General features: G+C 43.5%; 2 protein-coding genes across 2 annotated transcripts; both read left to right on the forward strand.

Annotated features, from left to right (window-relative positions):
* Positions 1 to 10825: 10825 nt before the first annotated feature.
* On the forward strand, positions 10826 to 14060 carry LOC115037191 (cystine/glutamate transporter-like). Its single transcript, XM_029495692.1, has 12 exons — positions 10826 to 11045; positions 11716 to 11842; positions 11913 to 12028; positions 12124 to 12249; positions 12346 to 12445; positions 12561 to 12605; positions 12708 to 12831; positions 12932 to 13035; positions 13119 to 13215; positions 13343 to 13492; positions 13590 to 13767; positions 13996 to 14060. The coding sequence occupies exons 1-12, from the start codon at positions 10826 to 10828 to the stop codon at positions 14058 to 14060; spliced, it is 1452 nt and encodes a 483-aa protein (XP_029351552.1).
* Positions 14061 to 15322: 1262 nt separating this feature from the next.
* LOC115036841 (cystine/glutamate transporter-like) lies at positions 15323 to 19942 on the forward strand. Its single transcript, XM_029495219.1, has 12 exons — positions 15323 to 15692; positions 16641 to 16767; positions 16844 to 16959; positions 17057 to 17182; positions 17279 to 17378; positions 17494 to 17538; positions 17641 to 17764; positions 17861 to 17964; positions 18048 to 18144; positions 18568 to 18717; positions 18825 to 19002; positions 19230 to 19942. Exons 1-12 carry the CDS (start codon positions 15464 to 15466, stop codon positions 19292 to 19294), a joined length of 1461 nt encoding a protein of 486 aa, XP_029351079.1. The 5' UTR covers positions 15323 to 15463; the 3' UTR covers positions 19295 to 19942.
* Positions 19943 to 20223: the final 281 nt, after the last annotated feature.

A 20223-nucleotide genomic window follows, 5' to 3' on the forward strand; every position in this document is an offset into this window, starting at 1 on the left:
CACCAGCCTGGCCCGGCTCCAAGGAAGAATTTCTGAGTTTGTTTCAGTCACAGAAATGGACTTCTAGGTCGCAGCCACCTAGAAACAACTGTGTGATTTAAAACCCCTTTCAGGCAGACACCTTTGCAAAATGCATCATTTAAATATGGCCGTGGGTGGTCTGCACCTATAGCTCAGTATTATGATGAGCATATTCAAAAGGAATAAAAAAAAATAAATCACATTACAAACCTCATACCTAAATAGGTGAACTAATTCAAAAGGAAGAGACAATTAAGAGGAGGGCGACAGCAATGGGAGTCTGGTGCAGAGGCATCCGAGCATGTAACCTCTGATCCTCAGTGTTTCTGTATCAACACACAACTCTTCTGTCCATACAGCCATGGCGCTTTTACTTTCCTCTCCCAACCACATCAGCCCTAAGCCACATTAAATTTAGGCTCCCTGCTGCAGGAGACGCTTTTCTCTGGCCTCTTTCCTTTTTTCTCGTCTGTTCAAAGAGCAGAGAAAAACCAAAACGGAGCCCACGTCCGTCCGTCTGAAGGCTTTGTTTTTACTTTGAAGAGGCTGCAACAGCTCCTCTAATGTAAGGCAACAGCTTTGATGATCCGCAAAAGGTCATGTAATTAACACATGATTCACGTTTCCTCTTAAAGATATGATTTGGCATTTTGGATAATATGCTTTTATGCTTTTAGATGAGAGGATGAATGCCTCTCTCACGTATGGGTGCTTAGCATGGAGCCAGGAGGCCTGCAGCTTAACTTAGCATAAAGACTGTCAAGTTGTCATGCGTTGTACTGGTTAGCGCCACCTAGCAGACCATGCTAACTGAATAATTGCCGACGGCTCTCACTGCTAATCCTCGTCTCCGCCAGTAATGGTGTGATTTTCGGTGATTTGCAATTTCAAATTGAGGCCTTTAAGTGGCAAATCGTCAGGGGAAACGTAGGATTTAAAGTTGTCGCCTCCAGTGGTAGAAGGTCATTCGGTAGTCCTTCCTTCCCTTGAGACGATCCAGAGCAGGAAGAGAGCTAAATGCGTTTTAAAGCCCTGAACATTTGCTACTTAATCACGGCAGGTCAGACTTTATTGATCCGTGGCGGCCTTTGCCCAGGGTCGAGCTCATTGCAGTGGATTTATACCCTGACCATGGCGGGTGCCTTCCACTCAGGCCCCCAGTGACCAGACTACATATGTGTTTGACTGGAAACTGATTGGCAAAGACCAAGGACTTGTATACCTGGTTTAAAGCCATTTTTTCATGTTAGGAATTAAAAACAAAGTTTTTGTTGTAGCGACTGACCAAAGCCAATGACATAAAAATGTACTTCCCGCCAAAGCGTTTCATCTGGAGCTCCATTTGATGCTAAGCTATTAGCCTCTTGATCTCCTGCTCTGGCTGACGGAGACGGCAGACTGAGGTCTGATCCAAACAGTTGGCAGCGATCTATTCTGTCAGGCCCGTGTTGTGCAGCAGTGAACACACACACAGCTCTGGGAAACAGGATGAAATCGACTTCCTCCTCATTAACAGCACAACGACGTATGGAGAAGTAAAGGTCAGTCGCCGTGGCTGCAGAGAATTTTAATAACCCGCCGGTCGACTAGAAACCCCACGTGGAAGCCAGAGAGAAGCCTGTTGAGCACAATCAAACAGCGCTCTCTTGGTGGGGCTGCCTGGAGGGGGGGGGGGGCGCGGACTATAGCTCGAAAGCAAACCTTTAAAGGCAACTCTGCTCTTCATAGACAGATATGATCCTGTTTGGATCAGGCAGAACAAACCTGCCGCTGCTATCTGTGAAGAACCACGATCCAGAGAAGTTAGCAGATCTGCTCACCTTTAGGTACTCGAGTCCTCGTTTCCATTTTTCCTCCATACTTTGCTGCCCCCCATAATTTATTCATGACTATACCTTCTGGTCAGGCCATCCTCACAGGAAAGGCAGGAGGAGAATCAATAGAGGCTGACAATAAGAAAAGCTCTCCCTTCTCTCTCCAAATTTATTTCATAAATAAATTTCAGTCGTACTAAGAGCTGTCTCTAGAGGAACACAACTTTTTCGAAACTTTGCTTGTATGTGAATCACTTCTTTTTAGTTATTAGTTATTATTATTTTTGAAACTGCTGCCCACTTCACACTGAGCGACGTCTCATTTGGCTCCACATAAAATGGGAATTACTTTAAAATATTATTGATGTTAGACTTCCAAGTCTAAACTAAAAGCATACAGTTTTTCTCCAACTGTATTATGAGTTTATACACTTTCTTCCTACAAAAACTGAAAGATGCAATATTTTACATAGCAAATCATTTTCTGGAATCCCACGTCATGTGAATTCAATATAAGCTCCTTGTTTTTGAAGTATCTTCAATGCATTTCTTTGACGGTTTTGCCGTCAGTGTGCATTCACAGCAATATTTCTGCTGCTTCACAGAAACCCAAGAAAACGCTGACTTCAAGGATTGATTGGTGCGAGAGAGAGGGGAATTCACATCAGGTTTCCTCCTTTGTTTGAGGTTCAAAGGTTATTGGTTTTAATGCCAAAGACTAAAAAATAGAAGGAAAAAAATAGGGATATTAAAAAAAATAAGAAGAGGTGAATCATATTTTACCCAAAGCAGGCTGCAGTCCACCAGTTTGTCCCAGGGAACATGACAGCTATCTGAAAACAGTACGCTGATGAAATCGGCCTTTACCTCACATTAAGTATTGTTGATATGTCCCGCCATCCGTCCACCTGTCTGCGAGCGCTTTATTTTCCCAGAATGACACAGCAACGCCATGAAGATGGACAGGTAGACAGACAGACCGTCCATCAACCCTGACACACCAGACAGAGATGGACTTCAAACAGCTGCTATTGATCTGAAAAGGTAGAATTGGTGACAGCTTATTTATTTATTTTGTGGCATTTTGCTTTCAATTTGTGATATTTATGTTTAGTATAGAATATTATTTCTATATTCAAACATCGGTGTCTTTAGCTCCACATTACAAGCGGTGCATCATTCAATAGCATGCTAGCAGCACTTCAGAGATCGCTCACATAAAAGTGGATTATTGTGTTTAAAGTCCTCGGAGCAGATAGTGGTGATTTTGGAACAAAGACACTCTGAATGAATGAGTCAGCACACGGGGTCAGGGGAAGAAAGCAGGCTTTAATCTGTGCTGGCTGGGGGGCAGCCGGAGAGAACTGGAGAGCCATGACGAAACTGGAATTAGGAAAAACTCACACCCAGTTCTGCACAAACATTGGTGAACCCCTGAGAGTGTTTAATCACCGCGCTGAGGGATTCATGTTATACTTCTGAAGCACGCTAAAGAATTCATTCATTTCATTGTATTTATAATCTAAATGTGCTCCGAAAGCATACGGCACTACTATTTGATGTGGAAAACAACTTTTTTTTTGTTTATTTGTCTTCTTCACTATTTCTATCAATTTTATTTTACTCTAAATCACAGTTTTATCCAAAAACACATATCCACCTCCTTATATGCTATCACTGGCTTCATTATTATATTCACATATTTAGTTGGAGTCACATATTCACACTTTAAACTGTTTTACTTTTTTTCTGCTTCACATATCGCACTCCAAACTAACAAACTACAGCAAAAATTTTACACCTTTTATTCATGGGAACAAACACAATGTGGCTCGATACTCCATTGATGCTCCCATTGTTTATTTATCTAGTTTAAGTGTTTTTCTGCAACAACAAACAGAAAGGAGGGTCTTTATCTAATTTTGAACCAGACTGGAAGTACATTCCTATTTGAGGAGGTGTGGAATTTTTTTTTTTTTTTTTAATCTCTTCTCAGGACCTAAGGAAAAGGAATGCAATGAAAACAATGAACAAACTGAAAAACAAATTTAAGGGATTAGTCATTCTCACATACGGTGATTTAACTGTGATGTAGATTGCAGCCGCTTTAAGTAATACGATTATTAAATCATTATTATTATCTTGTTACGCATCATTAAATCAAGCTTGTCAGGTTCAGACAGGCGGGAAAAGTTATAAACCAAATCACAACATAAAAGCGAACGCTGCTCTCACATTGGTTCATCGACAGTATTTCAGAGTGTTAGCGAGGGGAAGTGCTTTGTTGCAGCAGGCTTCACCACAGACACTGTGATTTAATCTCAGTTATGAGGCGTGTGTTTGATATTAGTGCTCACTGGCTTTTATGAGCTCGGTCCCCTCCATCATCGCAAACATGTTTCATAAGCAGCCTCCCAAGTATCTTGACCAAATAACAGATAATTCAGCCTCTGCCGCTGGTCGATTCAGATTAAGAGGCTGCAGAGGGAAATAAACATGACCTATGCTGCACAGCCGTGTTGGAAGAGCAATTGTTTGTCGGGCTTGACTCTTAGCGGTGGGTGGATTCTAGGCAAGGCAAGTTTATTTATAAAGCACGTTTCATTATATTAATGAATAAGTAGCTGTTTGGATAAGTTCAGAGAAGTGCAGTGCTGATTTCACCTCCACTGGCAGTTTGTTCCACTTGTCTGCAGCATAAAAGATAAATGCTGCTTCACCATGTTTAGTCAGGACTCTGGTCTGGACTAGCTGACCTGAGTCCGGACTAAACTGAGGTTTACATTCTCCAAACATATCAAAGATGTATTCTGGTCCCGAACCGTTCTACTGGAGAAATGTGCTCTGATCTCCATCACAGAAATCAAGTCTACTGGAGATGAATGCGTTGATGCGCCGCTCTCGGCCTTTTTGGGTGACGAAACCTTTAATTCTGTTTATGTTCAATGGGATCTTCACTGCGTCCATTATAGAAATACATCCAGAGAGGAAACTGATGGAGAACATCAGTTTCTTTGGATCAAGGTCACACATTTGATGACGGACAAATACTACTTCACAGCCAGCAGGCAGCAGAGCAAAGTGATGCACAAACAGAAACAACACGGATCCATTCAAAAGGATCTCAGAAAGACAAAAACAAGTCTAAACATATTGTTTTGTGAGGGTAAGGAAGATGATTACTGATGTTAAACAAGAAACACAAAAGCATTTTTACAATGCTGATAGACCAAAAAAAAAAAAAAACGTCCAAAATGGTGTCCAACAATTCAGTGCATTTAGTTTTTTTTTCTTCTTCATTGTTTATGTTCACATCAGTTCAAGCCTCCAAATCCAGCGGAGAGATTAAAGAAACAGTGGGAGCGGCTCCAGATGTTTGCAGTCACTCCTGCTGTGTCACACCTAAAACATCTGTCTTGCACTCTCCACTTGTTGCCTTATTCCTGCCTATGGCTTCAGCGGACAGCCAGAAATGTCCATTTGCAGGAGGGGATTAAATTACGGCGCCGGCGCGGTGCAGATGTTTCCAGTGTGATATTTCATCAGCAGTTTTATTTGTAAAAAAAAAAACAAAAAAAAACAAAACTGCAATGTAGCAGGAAGTTAGTAGCATCTGTCTCTGCCTTTTTTTTTTTTTTTGCTCTCTGTATTTTCAGTCCAGCCAACTCAGACATCCGCTGGGCAGGGAGGAGGCGTCTCCTAGCAACTGTATCCAAGATGATGCATTTGGTCATCCAGCGTTTTTTTTTTTTTTTTTTCCCTGGAGTAGAGTACTCTGGCACAGCGCTGTGGCGAGTCTGATGAACTCTCCCAAGGATTAATTCACACGTGTTCAACAAAAAGGAAAGTAAATAAGGTTAAAATTTAACAAACAAGTAATTCTTAGGACCACACAGACCCAGGAGGACTAGATGAAGGGTAGCGTATTGAATGAGTTATGCCTCACCTATTATTCCCAGCAATGAGGGGGAAATGGTGTCGTTGACTATATCACAGCTCCGTCAAATTAATGCAGCACAGTAAAGCAAAGCCCTTCATCATGCAGGACATAAAATCCCCGGCTGGACAGATTTACATTGATTGAGCACACTGAGATGAGCTGAACACAGCCCCCTCAGGTAGTAAAGTGCCACAGTCAATCACCCATCAGACCGTCATCACAGCTGTACCCCCGGCTCATCCAGGGCCCGTCGAGCAGCTTCCTATACAAGCTGTCCGGCCGTATGCGCACTGTGGAGTGAGAGGAATGCAAAGCTCTGTTAATGTTAGGACAAGGAGTTCAGCAAGCTGAGAGTCTGGACAGAACGGGGTGTTATTAGGGTCTAATCCGGAGAGCGAGAACAACACGGCCTTTAGAGATCCATTCACAGGAGCCAAAACACTCCCTCTCTCTCTTCGTCTCAAGCAGTTTTGGCTCATCTGATAAACCTGGACAGATAAGTTAAGTCTCGGGCCGTTTCACTTCAGCCTGGCCGCAGATCTGAGCCAGCTGCCTCCAAAGAAAGTGAGGTGTCTCACAGTGGGAAAGCAAAGAGAGTGCTCTCGTGTGTTTGTGTGTTTCAGGCCCATTTAGTCTTTTAAAACGATCAAAACCACGCCAACATCACCGTGGTGACTCAGTAGCTCCTCCCTTTCCGGAACGAGACATTCACTAACCCTGAAAAAAGGTGGTTTGACATTTGACATCCACCCTGCCTGCAAAAGGCCTGTTTACCCTCAAGCTTTATTTAATGTGTGTAATGATGCATATTCGATTTGAAAGCGGTATTTATGTCTTCTGAGGATCTTTGTTCTTATCGTCGCTGTTCGATTTGTAGTCTGCATGTCAGACTTGTGATGCCCAGACTCTTTAATATGCTCGACGAATACCAAACCTTTTACAGCTCACTGAAGGATTTTATACATGCTGTGAATCACACACGTGTCCATGACACCGCTTCGAGCTTTTTCTGCCTTATATATGGCATGTGCCCTCCACAGACGCTCCGACAAATAGTCATTTATCACCAAGATGCACACTTGATGTCTCTGTAAAATTGTAATAAATGACGCTTTGTGCATCATGTGGTTGGCTCTGGATATTTGATGGATACAGCAGAAAAGGTCAGAGGTAAACCAAACAATGATAAATACATGATGCCATTTCAAATACGATATATTTGAATCCATATTAAATTCCTAAAGAACTGTGAGCCTCTTGAAATTCGATGAGGGCAAACAGAACATTGCCAGATTGAATCTCCAAAAAGAGCTCTAACATTAAAGGGAACTAAAAGGGAAAATGACGAGTGTACAAATTCACCAGCTAATTTTTTTGACAGCTATTTCTGTCTGTCTTAATGACTGTGGTAAAGGCTTAGTTCGGCATTAGACATCTTCGTGCTTAAAAAGCCGTAGTTGTGGTTACAAATGTACATGATTAAATATTGAAAAGAAGAAAAAGACATTGTGTTTAGAAATGGAGCAGAAAATGAAATGTTTAAGTCACCACAGTTGCCATTCGCATCATAGACGAGTCAATAAAAAAAAAACCCCATCATATTTAACGTAAATTATACAAACCTGGCTCAAAATTTTAAAGGTACTTCCTCCATCAAGATCCAATCCTGTGACTAAGATCAGCAAAATTGGATGAGGGCTTTTTGCATCATTCATCTGACAAGCAAACAAGCAAACCACCAAACAGACGTCGATAAAATCCAGCCTCCTCTGTGGAATAGAAAAAACAAAACAAAGCCAAAAAAAAAAACTATTACATGGCAGGAAATGGAAAATACTTCTGTCCTAAAAGCTACAAGACTGAACAACGTGTGTTTGGACGCTCACCTCTGGATCTGTGTCCTTTGCGAACAAACAGCCAAATAAAAGCAATTAGAGTCTCTTTTAGTTTTATTTCAAGTCCTTGAAATGCATCCAGGTCATTGACATTTGCATTGGCAGGCTGAGATGTGAGCAGAGATGAATCTGCCACCCCCAGACTCCATCACAGTGTAAGTAACACCGTGTAATTACAGTTTCACTCAGGCGAAATCAATATCTGCTGAATGAGAATGAGCTTTAACAAGTAATATATTATGTTGCATTTAAATGGACAGCGTTCATGCCTTCTTTAATGCTCACGTAAGTTCACAAAGGAGTCTTCTGAGGGAACAACTACACTAAATTAATTGGGCTGTACTCTATTTTAACTATGTTTCACTTTCTCATGAAGAAACTGAACCAAACTGAACCGCAATCGCAAATTGTGTGCAGAACAAATAACAAGCTGTCACCTGTTGGTTTATTAACGGCTGCTTTGAATCCAGAACAAACCAGATTTGGAGTAGAAAGCGCTGCTCAGGTGGATCCGACTTGCTGTACCCTGCTTGTCGGGCAGGACACCAAGACGTTTGTATTTATTTCTACTTAAAAATATGATAAAACGTGTCAGTCAGGTAAACGTCGGCTGCCAGAGCAAATTGGCACGACTAGAACACATGAACGGCCTGCAGGGCAACATGCAAAACGTCTCTGCAGCTCATTCTGCTGGTGAACAACAGGTGCTTTTGAAGACACTGAATTCAGCTGGAGGCCCATGAAATGCCCGACGACACTGTTACAGGCTGATGGATTTCAAAAACAGTGGCGCAAACATGTAAACGTGACAATTACATCCATGAGTCAGGGGGCCATCTGTGAAAGAGGAGTACCTTCACGACAAATGATTGCAGTCACTGCTGGCCATTTCGTAGAGAAAGCGGTGAATTATTAACTGTATTAACTGCCGTCTGGACCGCTGGGGTCTGTATCGCCAGGCAGCAGAGACCTTGGTGTTTATGGACACTTCAGATATGGGAGAGACCTCCGTTTGCCAGAGAAGGCTTTGAATCACAGCCTTTCTTTTCTGTCTGAGGGCTCAAGAGACCGCCGCATCAAATTTGCCCCCAAAATTTTGGGCAGCGCGTCTCAGCTTATTGCAGATTTATCACTCCGACATCTGCATACGTTGGTACTTAAGTACTAAATCAAACCACACTCTGGGCTGGAACCTGTCGACTGGTTGCATCTTTGTAGTATCACCCCTCCACCACCTCGCATCCATCACATCTAATGCATATGGCCTTATGTGATGATCCTGTTCCACATGCTCTGCTAAATTTCTGTTTGAAGCGTTCTGGAAGGTGAAGTGTGCATATGTGAGCCAGAGTCAGCGCAATAACAGATGGGCTATCAGACGTGACCTGAATGCTAAAAGCACGGCTCACATCTCTGCCACCTGACTGTCAGTTCAAGGCTCACAGTGAGCTTTTTGGTAAGTATTTAACATTATTTCCACTCATGATAATGTCTTTTTGTATATAGATGGCTGGATTATAAGACCAGGTAAAGAGGAGGAGCAGAAGCCAGCCTCTTTTTGAACTGTCAGACGGGTTCAGCAGTAAATAAAGCAAATCAAAGACAGTGCTGGAACAGAAACTGGCCTGGAAGCAGATTTTAAAGGAAAACGCCTGGTGCTACAAATATATATAAATATATATATATATGCGCCTGTGTGTTGCTGATTAAAATGGCCTCCAAATGAAACACGTCTTTCTCTGCAAAGAGGCAGAACTTGTTTACGCTTTCATGTGATCATTTATTTTCTTTCCATATCCCCAAGCGTTCACCGGTGCTGTTGGTGTATGCATTAACAGAACAGTATACATCTGTGTGTGAGGGTTAATTAACTCCCAGGACACACACACACACACACTGTGTGAGAATAAGGCTTGTAATGTGCTCCATGCATACAAAGACATACGAAGTCTCCATGAGGGCATGAAGGGTGACTTCTCTTCTTGTTCACTTCCAGGGTGGGGGTCATCCACAAGCACAGAGATGAATCAGCAAGAGCTCAGCATGTTTTCATGTCACGTCACATTCAGATCCAGAACTTTTGAGGATAAATCCTGTAATTAACATGGTAATTTTCTAATTCAATTATAATAAAATCTCAGTTTGTCCAGAAAGCCTCCCCTGTATGTCTTTGTCCTGAAACCTTAAAGTTTACAGCAGCTGATGTACAGAATGGAAGAACCTCCAGGAGCCTCCTGTCAGTGACTCAAGGGAAACGTTGGGGGTATATTCCCTTTGTGTTCAACTTTGCGTGAGATGAGTTGAGGGGAGTGGCGGCTGGGAGCGAGTGTCTGAGGCCCTGTTGGCCTCTAGTCGACTGGGCTGAGGACTGTTGGGGATCCCAGCAGAGGCAGAGGAGCCAGGCTCACGTCTCCGGGGGCCGGTGTGACAGCTTTGGGGGAGGTTTCCTCCCTGACAGACGGCTTAAAATTCACAAATATGTGCCGGGATATTCCCACTGCGAAGCTCAAGTTGTACTTTCAACCACAACGGACTAAATCAGGAATAAACTAGTTGTGAGTATGAAGATGAAGCGGGATGGGATTTTCATCAAGGTTCAGATGTTTATAGTCAATGAAAGAGTTCCCTCTGCTGGCCAAAGAAAGACAAACAGCCCAGCTACGATTTCACTTTTTCAGAAATAACATTGGGCTTATTTAGACTGGTGTCATGATTGACGCATTCAATTCTATAATTTAATTGACATACTGAACTTAGTTGTATCATATCTTTTCATTTGCAGAAACATCTTCAGGGAATTAATGCAGCTTTCACCCAAACTTCAAGGTGACCTCCTAAATTATGGCTGTTGCCCTGTGAAGACAATAATCTAAGAACTTGTCAAGGGAATCCTTTCACAAACGGTACAGTTGTTCGCTTGGATTAAAGCATCAGAAATAAGTTACCCTTACATGAGTTCAGTGCAGGAACTCATCCAACCCTAAATGTGCTGCAGTTCACTTGTCATCGCCTGGAAGGCTTCTGGCTTTGCTCAGGCTGGGCGGGTGTTGACGGAGCCAACGACATGCAGCAGAAAGTCACACAACTGCACAAAATTTCTGTCCTGAGGAGTTGAAAAGGGCGAAATTGTTGTGCTGCTGAGCAAAAGCAGAGTTATGCAGAGGCCTAAGCTGAAAAATGAAGAAGGTGACGGGACTGAAAAGGAAGCAGTGTATCTCCGCAGGGAGATAGGCCTGCTGCCCGCTGTGTCGTTCATCATTGGCATGGTGGTGGGAAGCGGCATCTTCATCGCACCCACAGGAATCCTGATGAACAGTGGGAGTGTGGGACTGTCCCTGCTGGTGTGGGCGCTGAGCGGAGTCCTCTCTCTGTTTGGTAAGTCTTCCTCTATCGTCTGTCATGCACATAGAGCAGGGGTCACCAACTGCTGGAGAGGTGTGCAGGAAACATCTAAAACATGCAGGACAGTAGCTGTCCAGGACCGGAGTTGGAGACCTCTGACATAGACGATAATTAAATAGAATTATTATTCATCACATTTAATGTTCATTTCCAACATTTAAATCGTTTTTGGAGAATTTAATCTCATGAAGTGTATGTAAATGCAATAACTGATTATTTCTTACCCCTGAAAAGTTTATAATCTATGTCACAGACAGACACATAGAAGTTTTTAGTGAACACCTTTGGGTACATGTAGATCTCAGTGTAGCTGTTTGTTGTTTGGATAAGTATTACCTGTCCAAACAGTTTTTCCTTATTAAAAAATTATGATAATGCTTAGTTACAAGAAATGTGCCAACTGCAAGATCTAGTTCCATACAGAAATGTAATATAGCAGATAAATGTCCCTGTATCAAAAGGGATGTGGAAATCCACAATATGTTGAAACCTAAACCCCTTCAGAAAACGTTTTTAGATTTTACATTTGTTTTACAATTATGACTTCAGAGTTGGAGGAATTATATTTTCAGGTTGTGTGACAATTTCTCAACATGGCTGACATCATATATGGAGCACGAATTCTTCTTCAAAATCTTTTTAGGGGCTCTGTGTTATGCTGAGCTGGGCACCACTTTTAGCAAATCCGGGAGTGACTACATTTACGTGCTGGAGACGCTGGGGCCCCTCCCGGCCTTCTTGCGGCTCTGGGCAGAGTACATACTGATCAGGTTGGTTTCCTTTTGACTTCCATAAAAAGAAAGTGGAGTTCCTGTTAGATCAGCGTTCTCCTCCTCCCAGGCCGGCGGTGGCTTCCTATGTGTCTCTGGCTTTTGGCCGCTATGTGGTGGAGCCGTTCTTCGCCCCTTGTGCTGCTCCTGTGGTGCTGATCAAACTTGCCAGCATCCTCGGAGTGAGTGAGTGGCTTTATGCATCCTCTTTTGTTTTTTTTTTTTAACCCACAATACCTTTCTGCCTCCGAATGCAATGACAAACCTCTTTGTGTTCACAGCATTTGTTGTAGCCATCAACTGCTGGAGCGTGACCTTGGCCTCTCGCGCTCAGGTCACCTTGACCTTCATTAAAACGTTCGCTCTGCTCCTCATCATCATCCCTGGCATCATCGCTCTGGCCAAAGGTGAGAGCATCGTCACCTCAAAGGACACAGGAAGCAATGATTGTTAGAACCTTTATTGGTAACGCTCACCTTCTTACTCTGTCTCTTTCTTCTCAGGAAAGACAGAAAACTTCCAGAATGGTTTTGAAGTTGATTTAATAACACTGGATAAGCTGCCACTGGCCTTTTATAATGGTCTATATGCCTACGGTGGATGGTAAAACACACCTAATGCAGCATGAGCACGAGTACAAATTCAACCAGCTTCCCTTTGTTAATTAACACGAAGAACAAATTTCATCCAAATGTTACCTATGTGGTTCTTCCTTCAGGTTTTATCTGAACTTTGTCACAGAAGAGGTCATTAACCCAAATAGGTAATTGCCGTTTTTTATCGGCTCTCCACTCACTTTGTCCATACCAGCCATGTTTCCTAAAAGGGGCCGTCATGTCTCCCTTTGCACATCCTGTCTTGGCAGAAACATCCCGCTGGCAATAATCTGCTCCATGGTGACGGTGACATTTCTTTATGTGCTTGTGAACGTGGCCTACTACACCGTGTTGACTCCCGCTGAGCTCCTACTGTCAGATGCCGTAGCCGTGGTCAGTGCTGCACTCAGATGGATCCTGAAATCAAATGGAAGGAAAAGAGTCTGATCCTGTGTGTGTGTGTGTGTGTGTGTGTGTGTGTGTGTGTGCGCAGACGTTTGCTAACCGTGCCCTCCAGGGATTATCCTCCGTTATCCCGATCCTTGTGGCCCTGTCCTGCCTTGGGGCTCTGAACGGAGGCTTCATTGGGTCACCCAGGTAAAGCAGGTGCAGAAAGATCAGAATTGTCTGATGGAGGCCTGAACGCTGACTGCAAATCTTCCCCGCTGGCTGTGCTGTAGGATGCTGTTTGTGGGAGCCAGGGAGGGCCACTGGCCGGCCATCTTTTCCATGATTCACATCCGCAGACACACACCTTTGCCTGCTCTGTTCTTACTGGTAAAACTAAACTAGCACCATTAAGCAAGCTGCCGGATTCTAATTTCATACAAATTGCTGGGCAATCAACCAAGCAATTTAGCGCCAACAATGAGCCCGCCTTAACTTACATGTCTTTTTACTCTAGTACCCTTTGGTGGTGCTGATGTTGATCACTGGAGAGATCTACCAGCTCATCAACTTTGCATCTTTTGCTGACTGGTTCTTCATCACCTTGGCAACCCTGGGGATGCTCATCCATCGGTATCGCTTCCCTCTCCAGCCACGACCTTTCAAGGTACGATTGTCTGTACGCACTGCGGAATATGTGCATTAATCATTCTGTACACAAAGCCAATACTTTGACGTTGTTTGCTCTTTTCCCTGATGGACAGGTACCTCTGCTCATCGGCGTCTCCTTCACAGCGGTGTGTTTCTTCATCGTGGGCCTGTCTCTGTATTCAGACCCCTGGAACACAGGCCGAAGCTTCGCTCTCACCCTGACTGGAGTTCCTGTCTACTATCTGACTGTCCACCGCTACCGCTTGCCCCGGAGATGGAGACGCTTCTTTGGTAAGTAGCAGGATCTGCAGAGGAGAAATGAACCTGTTTGCCACAGTAGCATGAGAAAAAGACAAATAGATAAATACACAACTGTTCAGTCAATACAATGGGCTACTACTTTAGCCCCGGGCTTCTGGCCTCTGGAGACGAAGCCTTGGATTGGATCATCGGTAAGAAAGGGAGGTATGAAAAATCTCTTCAGCTCTCGCATGTTTCTGACTCTGCTCTGCTCTGCAGACTACTGCTGCAAGCAACTTCAGATCCTGCTGGAGGTGATTCAGCAGGAAGTCCAGACGTGCTGAAGACGAGCCAAACCGCCTCAACAAAGTTGATGAGTTTGCAAGAAACATGACTTGTTGAGTTTTAAGTGTGTTTGAAATGTTTTAAGAGGAAAGAACGAGACAGCATTGCCATCCTGTGGAAATAAAGCAAAGTGTGGTCAAATAATGAAAAAGTAGAAAACTTAAATTGGAGGTAGAACATCTCAGCTGGGCTTTCACTAACATTTGACTCTGGGTGGACACAGTAGAAACCGGCAGAGTTAAATATCCATAATCTGTAGAGGAAAGACGCTTTTCATCATATCTCCCTCATTCGATCAACAACTGCTTGACATAATGGCTTGTATATGAAGATACAACATTCCTCTGCTGAAAATGAATAAAACTTTGAACTCAACTGTCTGTTCTTAAGTGTTGAAAAAGAGGAATTCTCTGTAAACCCGCCCCCAATTACTGAGACACTCAGCTGCTTGTTCTCCAAGCCAAACAAGGGTATTATATGATCCTGAATGGAAGACACATGAGAGTTATTTCACACCAGCGTCCTCGTTCATACGTCAGCTTTGGGTTTTTGACGTCTCCTGACATATTACTGCAGATTATCCTGACTCTTTGGTATGTGCTGCATGTGGAGGAATTTTAACAAGCAAGGCCACTCGCTGATGAAGTGAAGCTGTCAGTACAGTGATCAGTCAAGTGAAAACTGTGGAAAACAAGCTAATAGAGGCCTCCTTCTTTTTTTGTGCTGCTGTTGCTTTTTGTTGCCTTCTGTTCTGTGGCCTATTTCGAGCTAGCAGGAATGTAAACGTATTTTAGCTCCGGTTAAAGCAACAGCTGTGTGTGAAATCTGAGCGAAAGAGTTACTGAAAATTAAAAAAACAAAAAAATCAAGCCACCTGCGCATGGCTTGAGACGGGACAGGATGAAAATATCTCTTGTGGTTGAAAGCCGCCCTCCTGCAGTCTTTACAGCTGCCTCTACAACACCCTGACCTTTTTATCCCCGCCCCCTGTATCCAGAAGGCCTCAGTCAGGCTGTACACACAAATGTGGGAGCACATGCAAACATGCAAACAACATGATGCAAGCAAAGCCTGAAAACTGCCCAATTCCCCCGCCTGGAAGAGTGCTGGCTTTGTTCCCTGCTCAGAGTGGGCGGATGTCGTAGAAAACCAATGAGGAGGGGAAAAAAAGCATGCAACAGACACTATGGGGAAAGTGTGGGGCCCAGATTTTGGACAGCATTTCACCTTTCTATCTCAGCTTTTTGCACAGTCACTCAACCACTGGGAACTCGTGCCCGGAGGGTTGACTGTCGAGCAAAAAAATAAGAGGGAGAAAGAAAAAAGGTTTCTTCTGTTGTTGCGCTGCTGAGCAACATTTGACAACTTTTCTCAGAAGCAGAAACTCTGAAGCTGCAGAAAAATGGACGGGACACAGAGGAAGAAGGAGGAGGATGACAAGAAGAGGACGACAGAAGAGGAGGTGGTGCACCTCCACAGAGAGATAGGCCTGCTGCCTGCCGTGTCCTTCATCATTGGGACAGTGGTGGGAAGTGGCATCTTCATCGCGCCCAAGGGAGTGCTGATAAACAGTGGGAGCGTGGGACTCTCCCTGCTGGTGTGGGTGCTGTGCGGAGTCCTCTCTTTGTTTGGTAAGAGGCATGCCTGTAGTAAAGTCATGGTAAAAACCCAAAGCTCCGTTTTTTTAAATTTACATGGAGTACGATGACGAGAAAAATAATTACTCATCACATTTGTCGAAAAACTGTTTTTAAATAAAAAATAAGATAAATCTAACTAATTATTGCTAACTTCGATGAATATTGGTGACAGACATACCTCCCAGGGATGCTTCAATGAGTATGAATTCCGGTGACAAGGCAGTGGTTGGATGTTTGGCTGGGTGTGTGTGCTTTTGTAAAAAAAAACAAACAAACAAACAAACATCCATCTACCCATCAATCCTCTCATGGTAATTTTGGGTTGGGTCGTGATTGCAGCAGGCTAGGCAAGAAATTCCAGACATCCCTCTTCCCAGTAACACTTTCTGTCTCCTCCTGGGGGCATCCTCAGACATTCCCAGGCCAGATGGGACACATTGTCCCTCCAATGACCCTGAGGTCTCCTTCCAGCTGAACAAATCCTTCACAGGAAGGTGTCTGGGAGACATCATTACCTGAAACACTTCAATAAAGAAGAACAGAAATTAAGAAAATCAAATGTGCATGGACGCTTATCCTGTATTAAACCTCAAACAGGTTTCACCACAATTACAAGGCTAGAAACAAAAGCCAGTATAGTTCAAGACACATTTATTTGACAGAATCAAACTCATTGAAAATAAATGTGGCCTCTGTTAGAAACTTGTTCATGACCTTTCTCATGCAGAAATATAAAATATGGCACATTGATTGCTATGTCAACAGTGTTGTTGCCATGTGTCAACCTTCGGGGAAATATTATTGTCATCTATATGTTCATATACGTTCTCTGTAATTTTCTTGCTATGGGTGCCGCTTTTGCTGTTTTACAGACAAAGTGAATTCCCGCCAACTGAGCATATAGTGCTTGAGAACAAATATAACTGTCTGATCCATCAGGGGCTCTGTGTTATGCTGAACTGGGCACCACTTTTACTAAATCCGGGGGCCACTACACTTACCTGCTGGAGACGCTGGGGCCCCTCCCGGCCTTTTTACGACTCTGGGTGGAATTCATATTCATCAGGTTGGTTTCCTTTTAAAAAAAACAAACAAACAAACAAAAAGGACTTCTGGTTAGATCAGCGTTCTCCTCCTCCCAGGCCGGCGGTGGCTTCCTATGTGTCTCTGGCTTTTGGCCGCTATGTGGTGGAGCCGTTCTTCGCCCCCTGTGCTGCTCCTGTGGTGCTGATCAAACTTGTCAGCATCCTCGGAGTGAGTGAGTGGCTTTATGCATCCTCTTTTGTTTTTTTTTTTTTTAACCCACAATACCTTTCTGCCTCCGAATGCAATGACAAACCTCTTTGTGTTCACAGCATTTGTTGTAGCCATCAACTGCTGGAGCGTGACCTTGGCCTCTCGCGCTCAGGTCACCTTGACCTTCATTAAAACGTTCGCTCTGCTCCTCATCATCATCCCTGGCATCATCGCTCTGGCCAAAGGTGAGAGCATCGTCACCTCAAAGGACACAGGAAGCAATGATTGTTAGAACCTTTATTGGTAACGCTCACCTTCTTACTCTGTCTCTTTCTTCTCAGGAAAGACAGAAAACTTCCAGAATGGTTTTGAAGTTGATTTAATAACACTGGATAAGCTGCCACTGGCCTTTTATAATGGTCTATATGCCTACGGTGGATGGTAAAACACACCTAATGCAGCATGAGCACAAGTACAAATTCAACCAGCTTCCCTTTGTTAATTAACACGAAGAACAAATTTCATCCAAATGTTACCTATGTGGTTCTTCCTTCAGGTTTTATCTGAACTTTGTCACAGAAGAGGTCATTAACCCAAACAGGTAATTGCCGTTTGTTATCGGCTCTCCACTCACTTTGTCCATACCAGCCATGTTTCCTAAAAGGGGCCGTCATGTCTCCCTTTGCACATCCTGTCTTGGCAGAAACATCCCGCTGGCAATAATCTGCTCCATGGTGACGGTGACATTTCTTTATGTGCTTGTGAACGTGGCCTACTACACCGTGATGACTCCCGCTGAGCTCCTACTGTCGGATGCCGTGGCCGTGGTCAGTGCTGCACTCAGATGGATCCTGAAATCAAATGGAAGGAAAAGAGTCTGATCCTGTGTGTGTGTGTGTGTGTGTGTGTGTGTGCGCGCGCAGACGTTTGCTAACCGTGCCCTCCAGGGATTATCCTCCGTTATCCCGATCCTTGTGGCCCTGTCCTGCCTTGGGGCTCTGAACGGAGGCTTCTTTGGGTCACCCAGGTAAAGCAGGTGCAGAAAGATCAGAATTGTCTGATGGAGGCCTGAACGCTGACTGCAAATCTTCCCCGCTGGCTGTGCTGTAGGATGCTGTTTGTGGGAGCCAGGGAGGGCCACTGGCCGGCCATCTTTTCCATGATTCACATCCGCAGACACACACCTTTGCCTGCTGTGCTGCTGCTGGTAAAACAGTAACTTGACACTGTGAAATGTAGCAAGAGTATGTCAACACAATTTTTGTTTTCTGGGGTTTCAGCCACATCTCATACACTTAAACAGAGAATAGAGTTTCGTCATTACTACTATTTACTGTTCAATGTCCTGAAGTAACTTAAAATCATGTAATAGCATAAATGACAAGGTCATGCTTTTCCGTTCTTTACAAATATATTACTTGTAAGAAATAAATATTCACATGTATTCTTACATTATATAAAATACTTTGCGATCATCCACAAATTATACATTCAGAAATCCATAAATAGCAATTAGAATGAATAATTTTCAGTATATTGCCAAGAAAAAAGTTTGAAAAAGATAAATGTCACTGTTTATTTATCTATATGACCAGAAGAAGATTGAGAATGTGATTATACCTGTGTCCAGTACCCTTTGGTGGTGCTGATGTTGATCACTGGAGAGATCTACCAGCTCATCAACTTTGCCTCTTTCGCTCGCTGGTTCTTCATCGCCTTGGCAACCCTGGGGATGCTCATCCATCGGTATCGCTTCCCTCTCCAGCCACGACCTTTCAAGGTACGATTGTCTGTAGCTGATGTGCTGCACTGCGCAATATGTGCATTAATCATTCTGTACACAAAGCCAATACTTTGACGTTGTTTGCTCTTTTCCCTGATGGACAGGTACCTCTGCTCATCGGCGTCTCCTTCACAGCGGTGTGTTTCTTCATCGTGGGCCTGTCTCTGTATTCAGACCCCTGGAACACAGGCCGGAGCTTCGCTCTCACCCTGACTGGAGTCCCCGTCTACTATCTGACTGTCCACCGCTACCGCTTGCCCCGGAGATGGAGACGCTTCTTTGGTAAGGAGCAGGATCTTCTCAGCTTGTTGCTGCTAAATGAGTGAAAATGAGATGTCAGCTGCTTGGACATGTGACACGTTTGTGCATGACAATGAAAAGGAAAGATGCGTCTCACAGTTTGATGAAGGGGGGCCAAAGACATCATCCATTCTCCAGCTAAAGAAAAAACAGTTTATTAAAATGTACTCTTAATGAAAAGCCTGACTGGGACTCTGCTCTGTTTCCAGACTACTGCAGCAAGCAGCTGCAGATCCTCCTGGAGGTGGCTCGGCAGGAGGTCCAGACGTACTGAAGATGACCCAAACCACCTCAACAAGCCCTTGAACAGTTCTTTTGTTTACAAGTATAGTTCGCTGGAAACAGTCAGAGTATCTGACTCGTAGCGCTTTAGACAAAATTAGACGAAAGTCTTCAGAAACTATGGGCAGTGTTTATTCAAACTGAAGTAAAGTGTTGTTTTTAACACTGGTTCAACATCATCACACTGTTAACATACACTGATAAACCGTGCCACTCCTGGGGTTGTAAATGTAACTGAATCAAAGCGCTTCATGATGTACAAGTCATCAACACCAGAGTTTTATTGTAAAGTCATAGGAACACCAACATGCTATGAAAGGGGCCCTGAAACCACGCTGCTCCACTTCCCACATCATTCAACGTCAGCTGTAAACTGTTCAAGTTACTGCAACGTTAAAACTCTCCCACATAATCAAACGCGTGCTAACAAACCAGTAGCAAGTATATAATTTTATGACACATTTGTTCCGATTGAAAATACAATCTGCGCTCAATAAAAAGTATATATGAAGCATTTGTGTTTTCAAGATGATGTTAAATTTGTTGACTGTGAAGTGTTGGCATACAAGCTGAACCTTGCATTCTGAAGAACAAACACTATGAGGAATTTAAAGTCAAGTAAAGTGTTTGGTAATAAAGATAACCATCCTATTTCTGTTAGTGCTACTTGTACTTACTTTGACATTTTTTCTTTTTTAAATTGCTATCAATCCTGTGTCACAATCTAAAAATCTAAACATCAACTCCAGGAAGCTCACTGAACCGAATGGCAGAAAAGCATCTCGCTGGCTGATCAGGAAATATATAGTCTTACCATTTACATGTGTAGAAGCTAAATTATATATTAAAGATGTGCAAATCAACATACATATACATATACATAGACTCAGACATACAGTATTTATCTTCTCTAGCAAATCC

Source organism: Echeneis naucrates, chromosome 23 (genome assembly GCF_900963305.1).
Source record: "Echeneis naucrates chromosome 23, fEcheNa1.1, whole genome shotgun sequence".
Classification (NCBI taxonomy): domain Eukaryota; kingdom Metazoa; phylum Chordata; class Actinopteri; order Carangiformes; family Echeneidae; genus Echeneis; species Echeneis naucrates.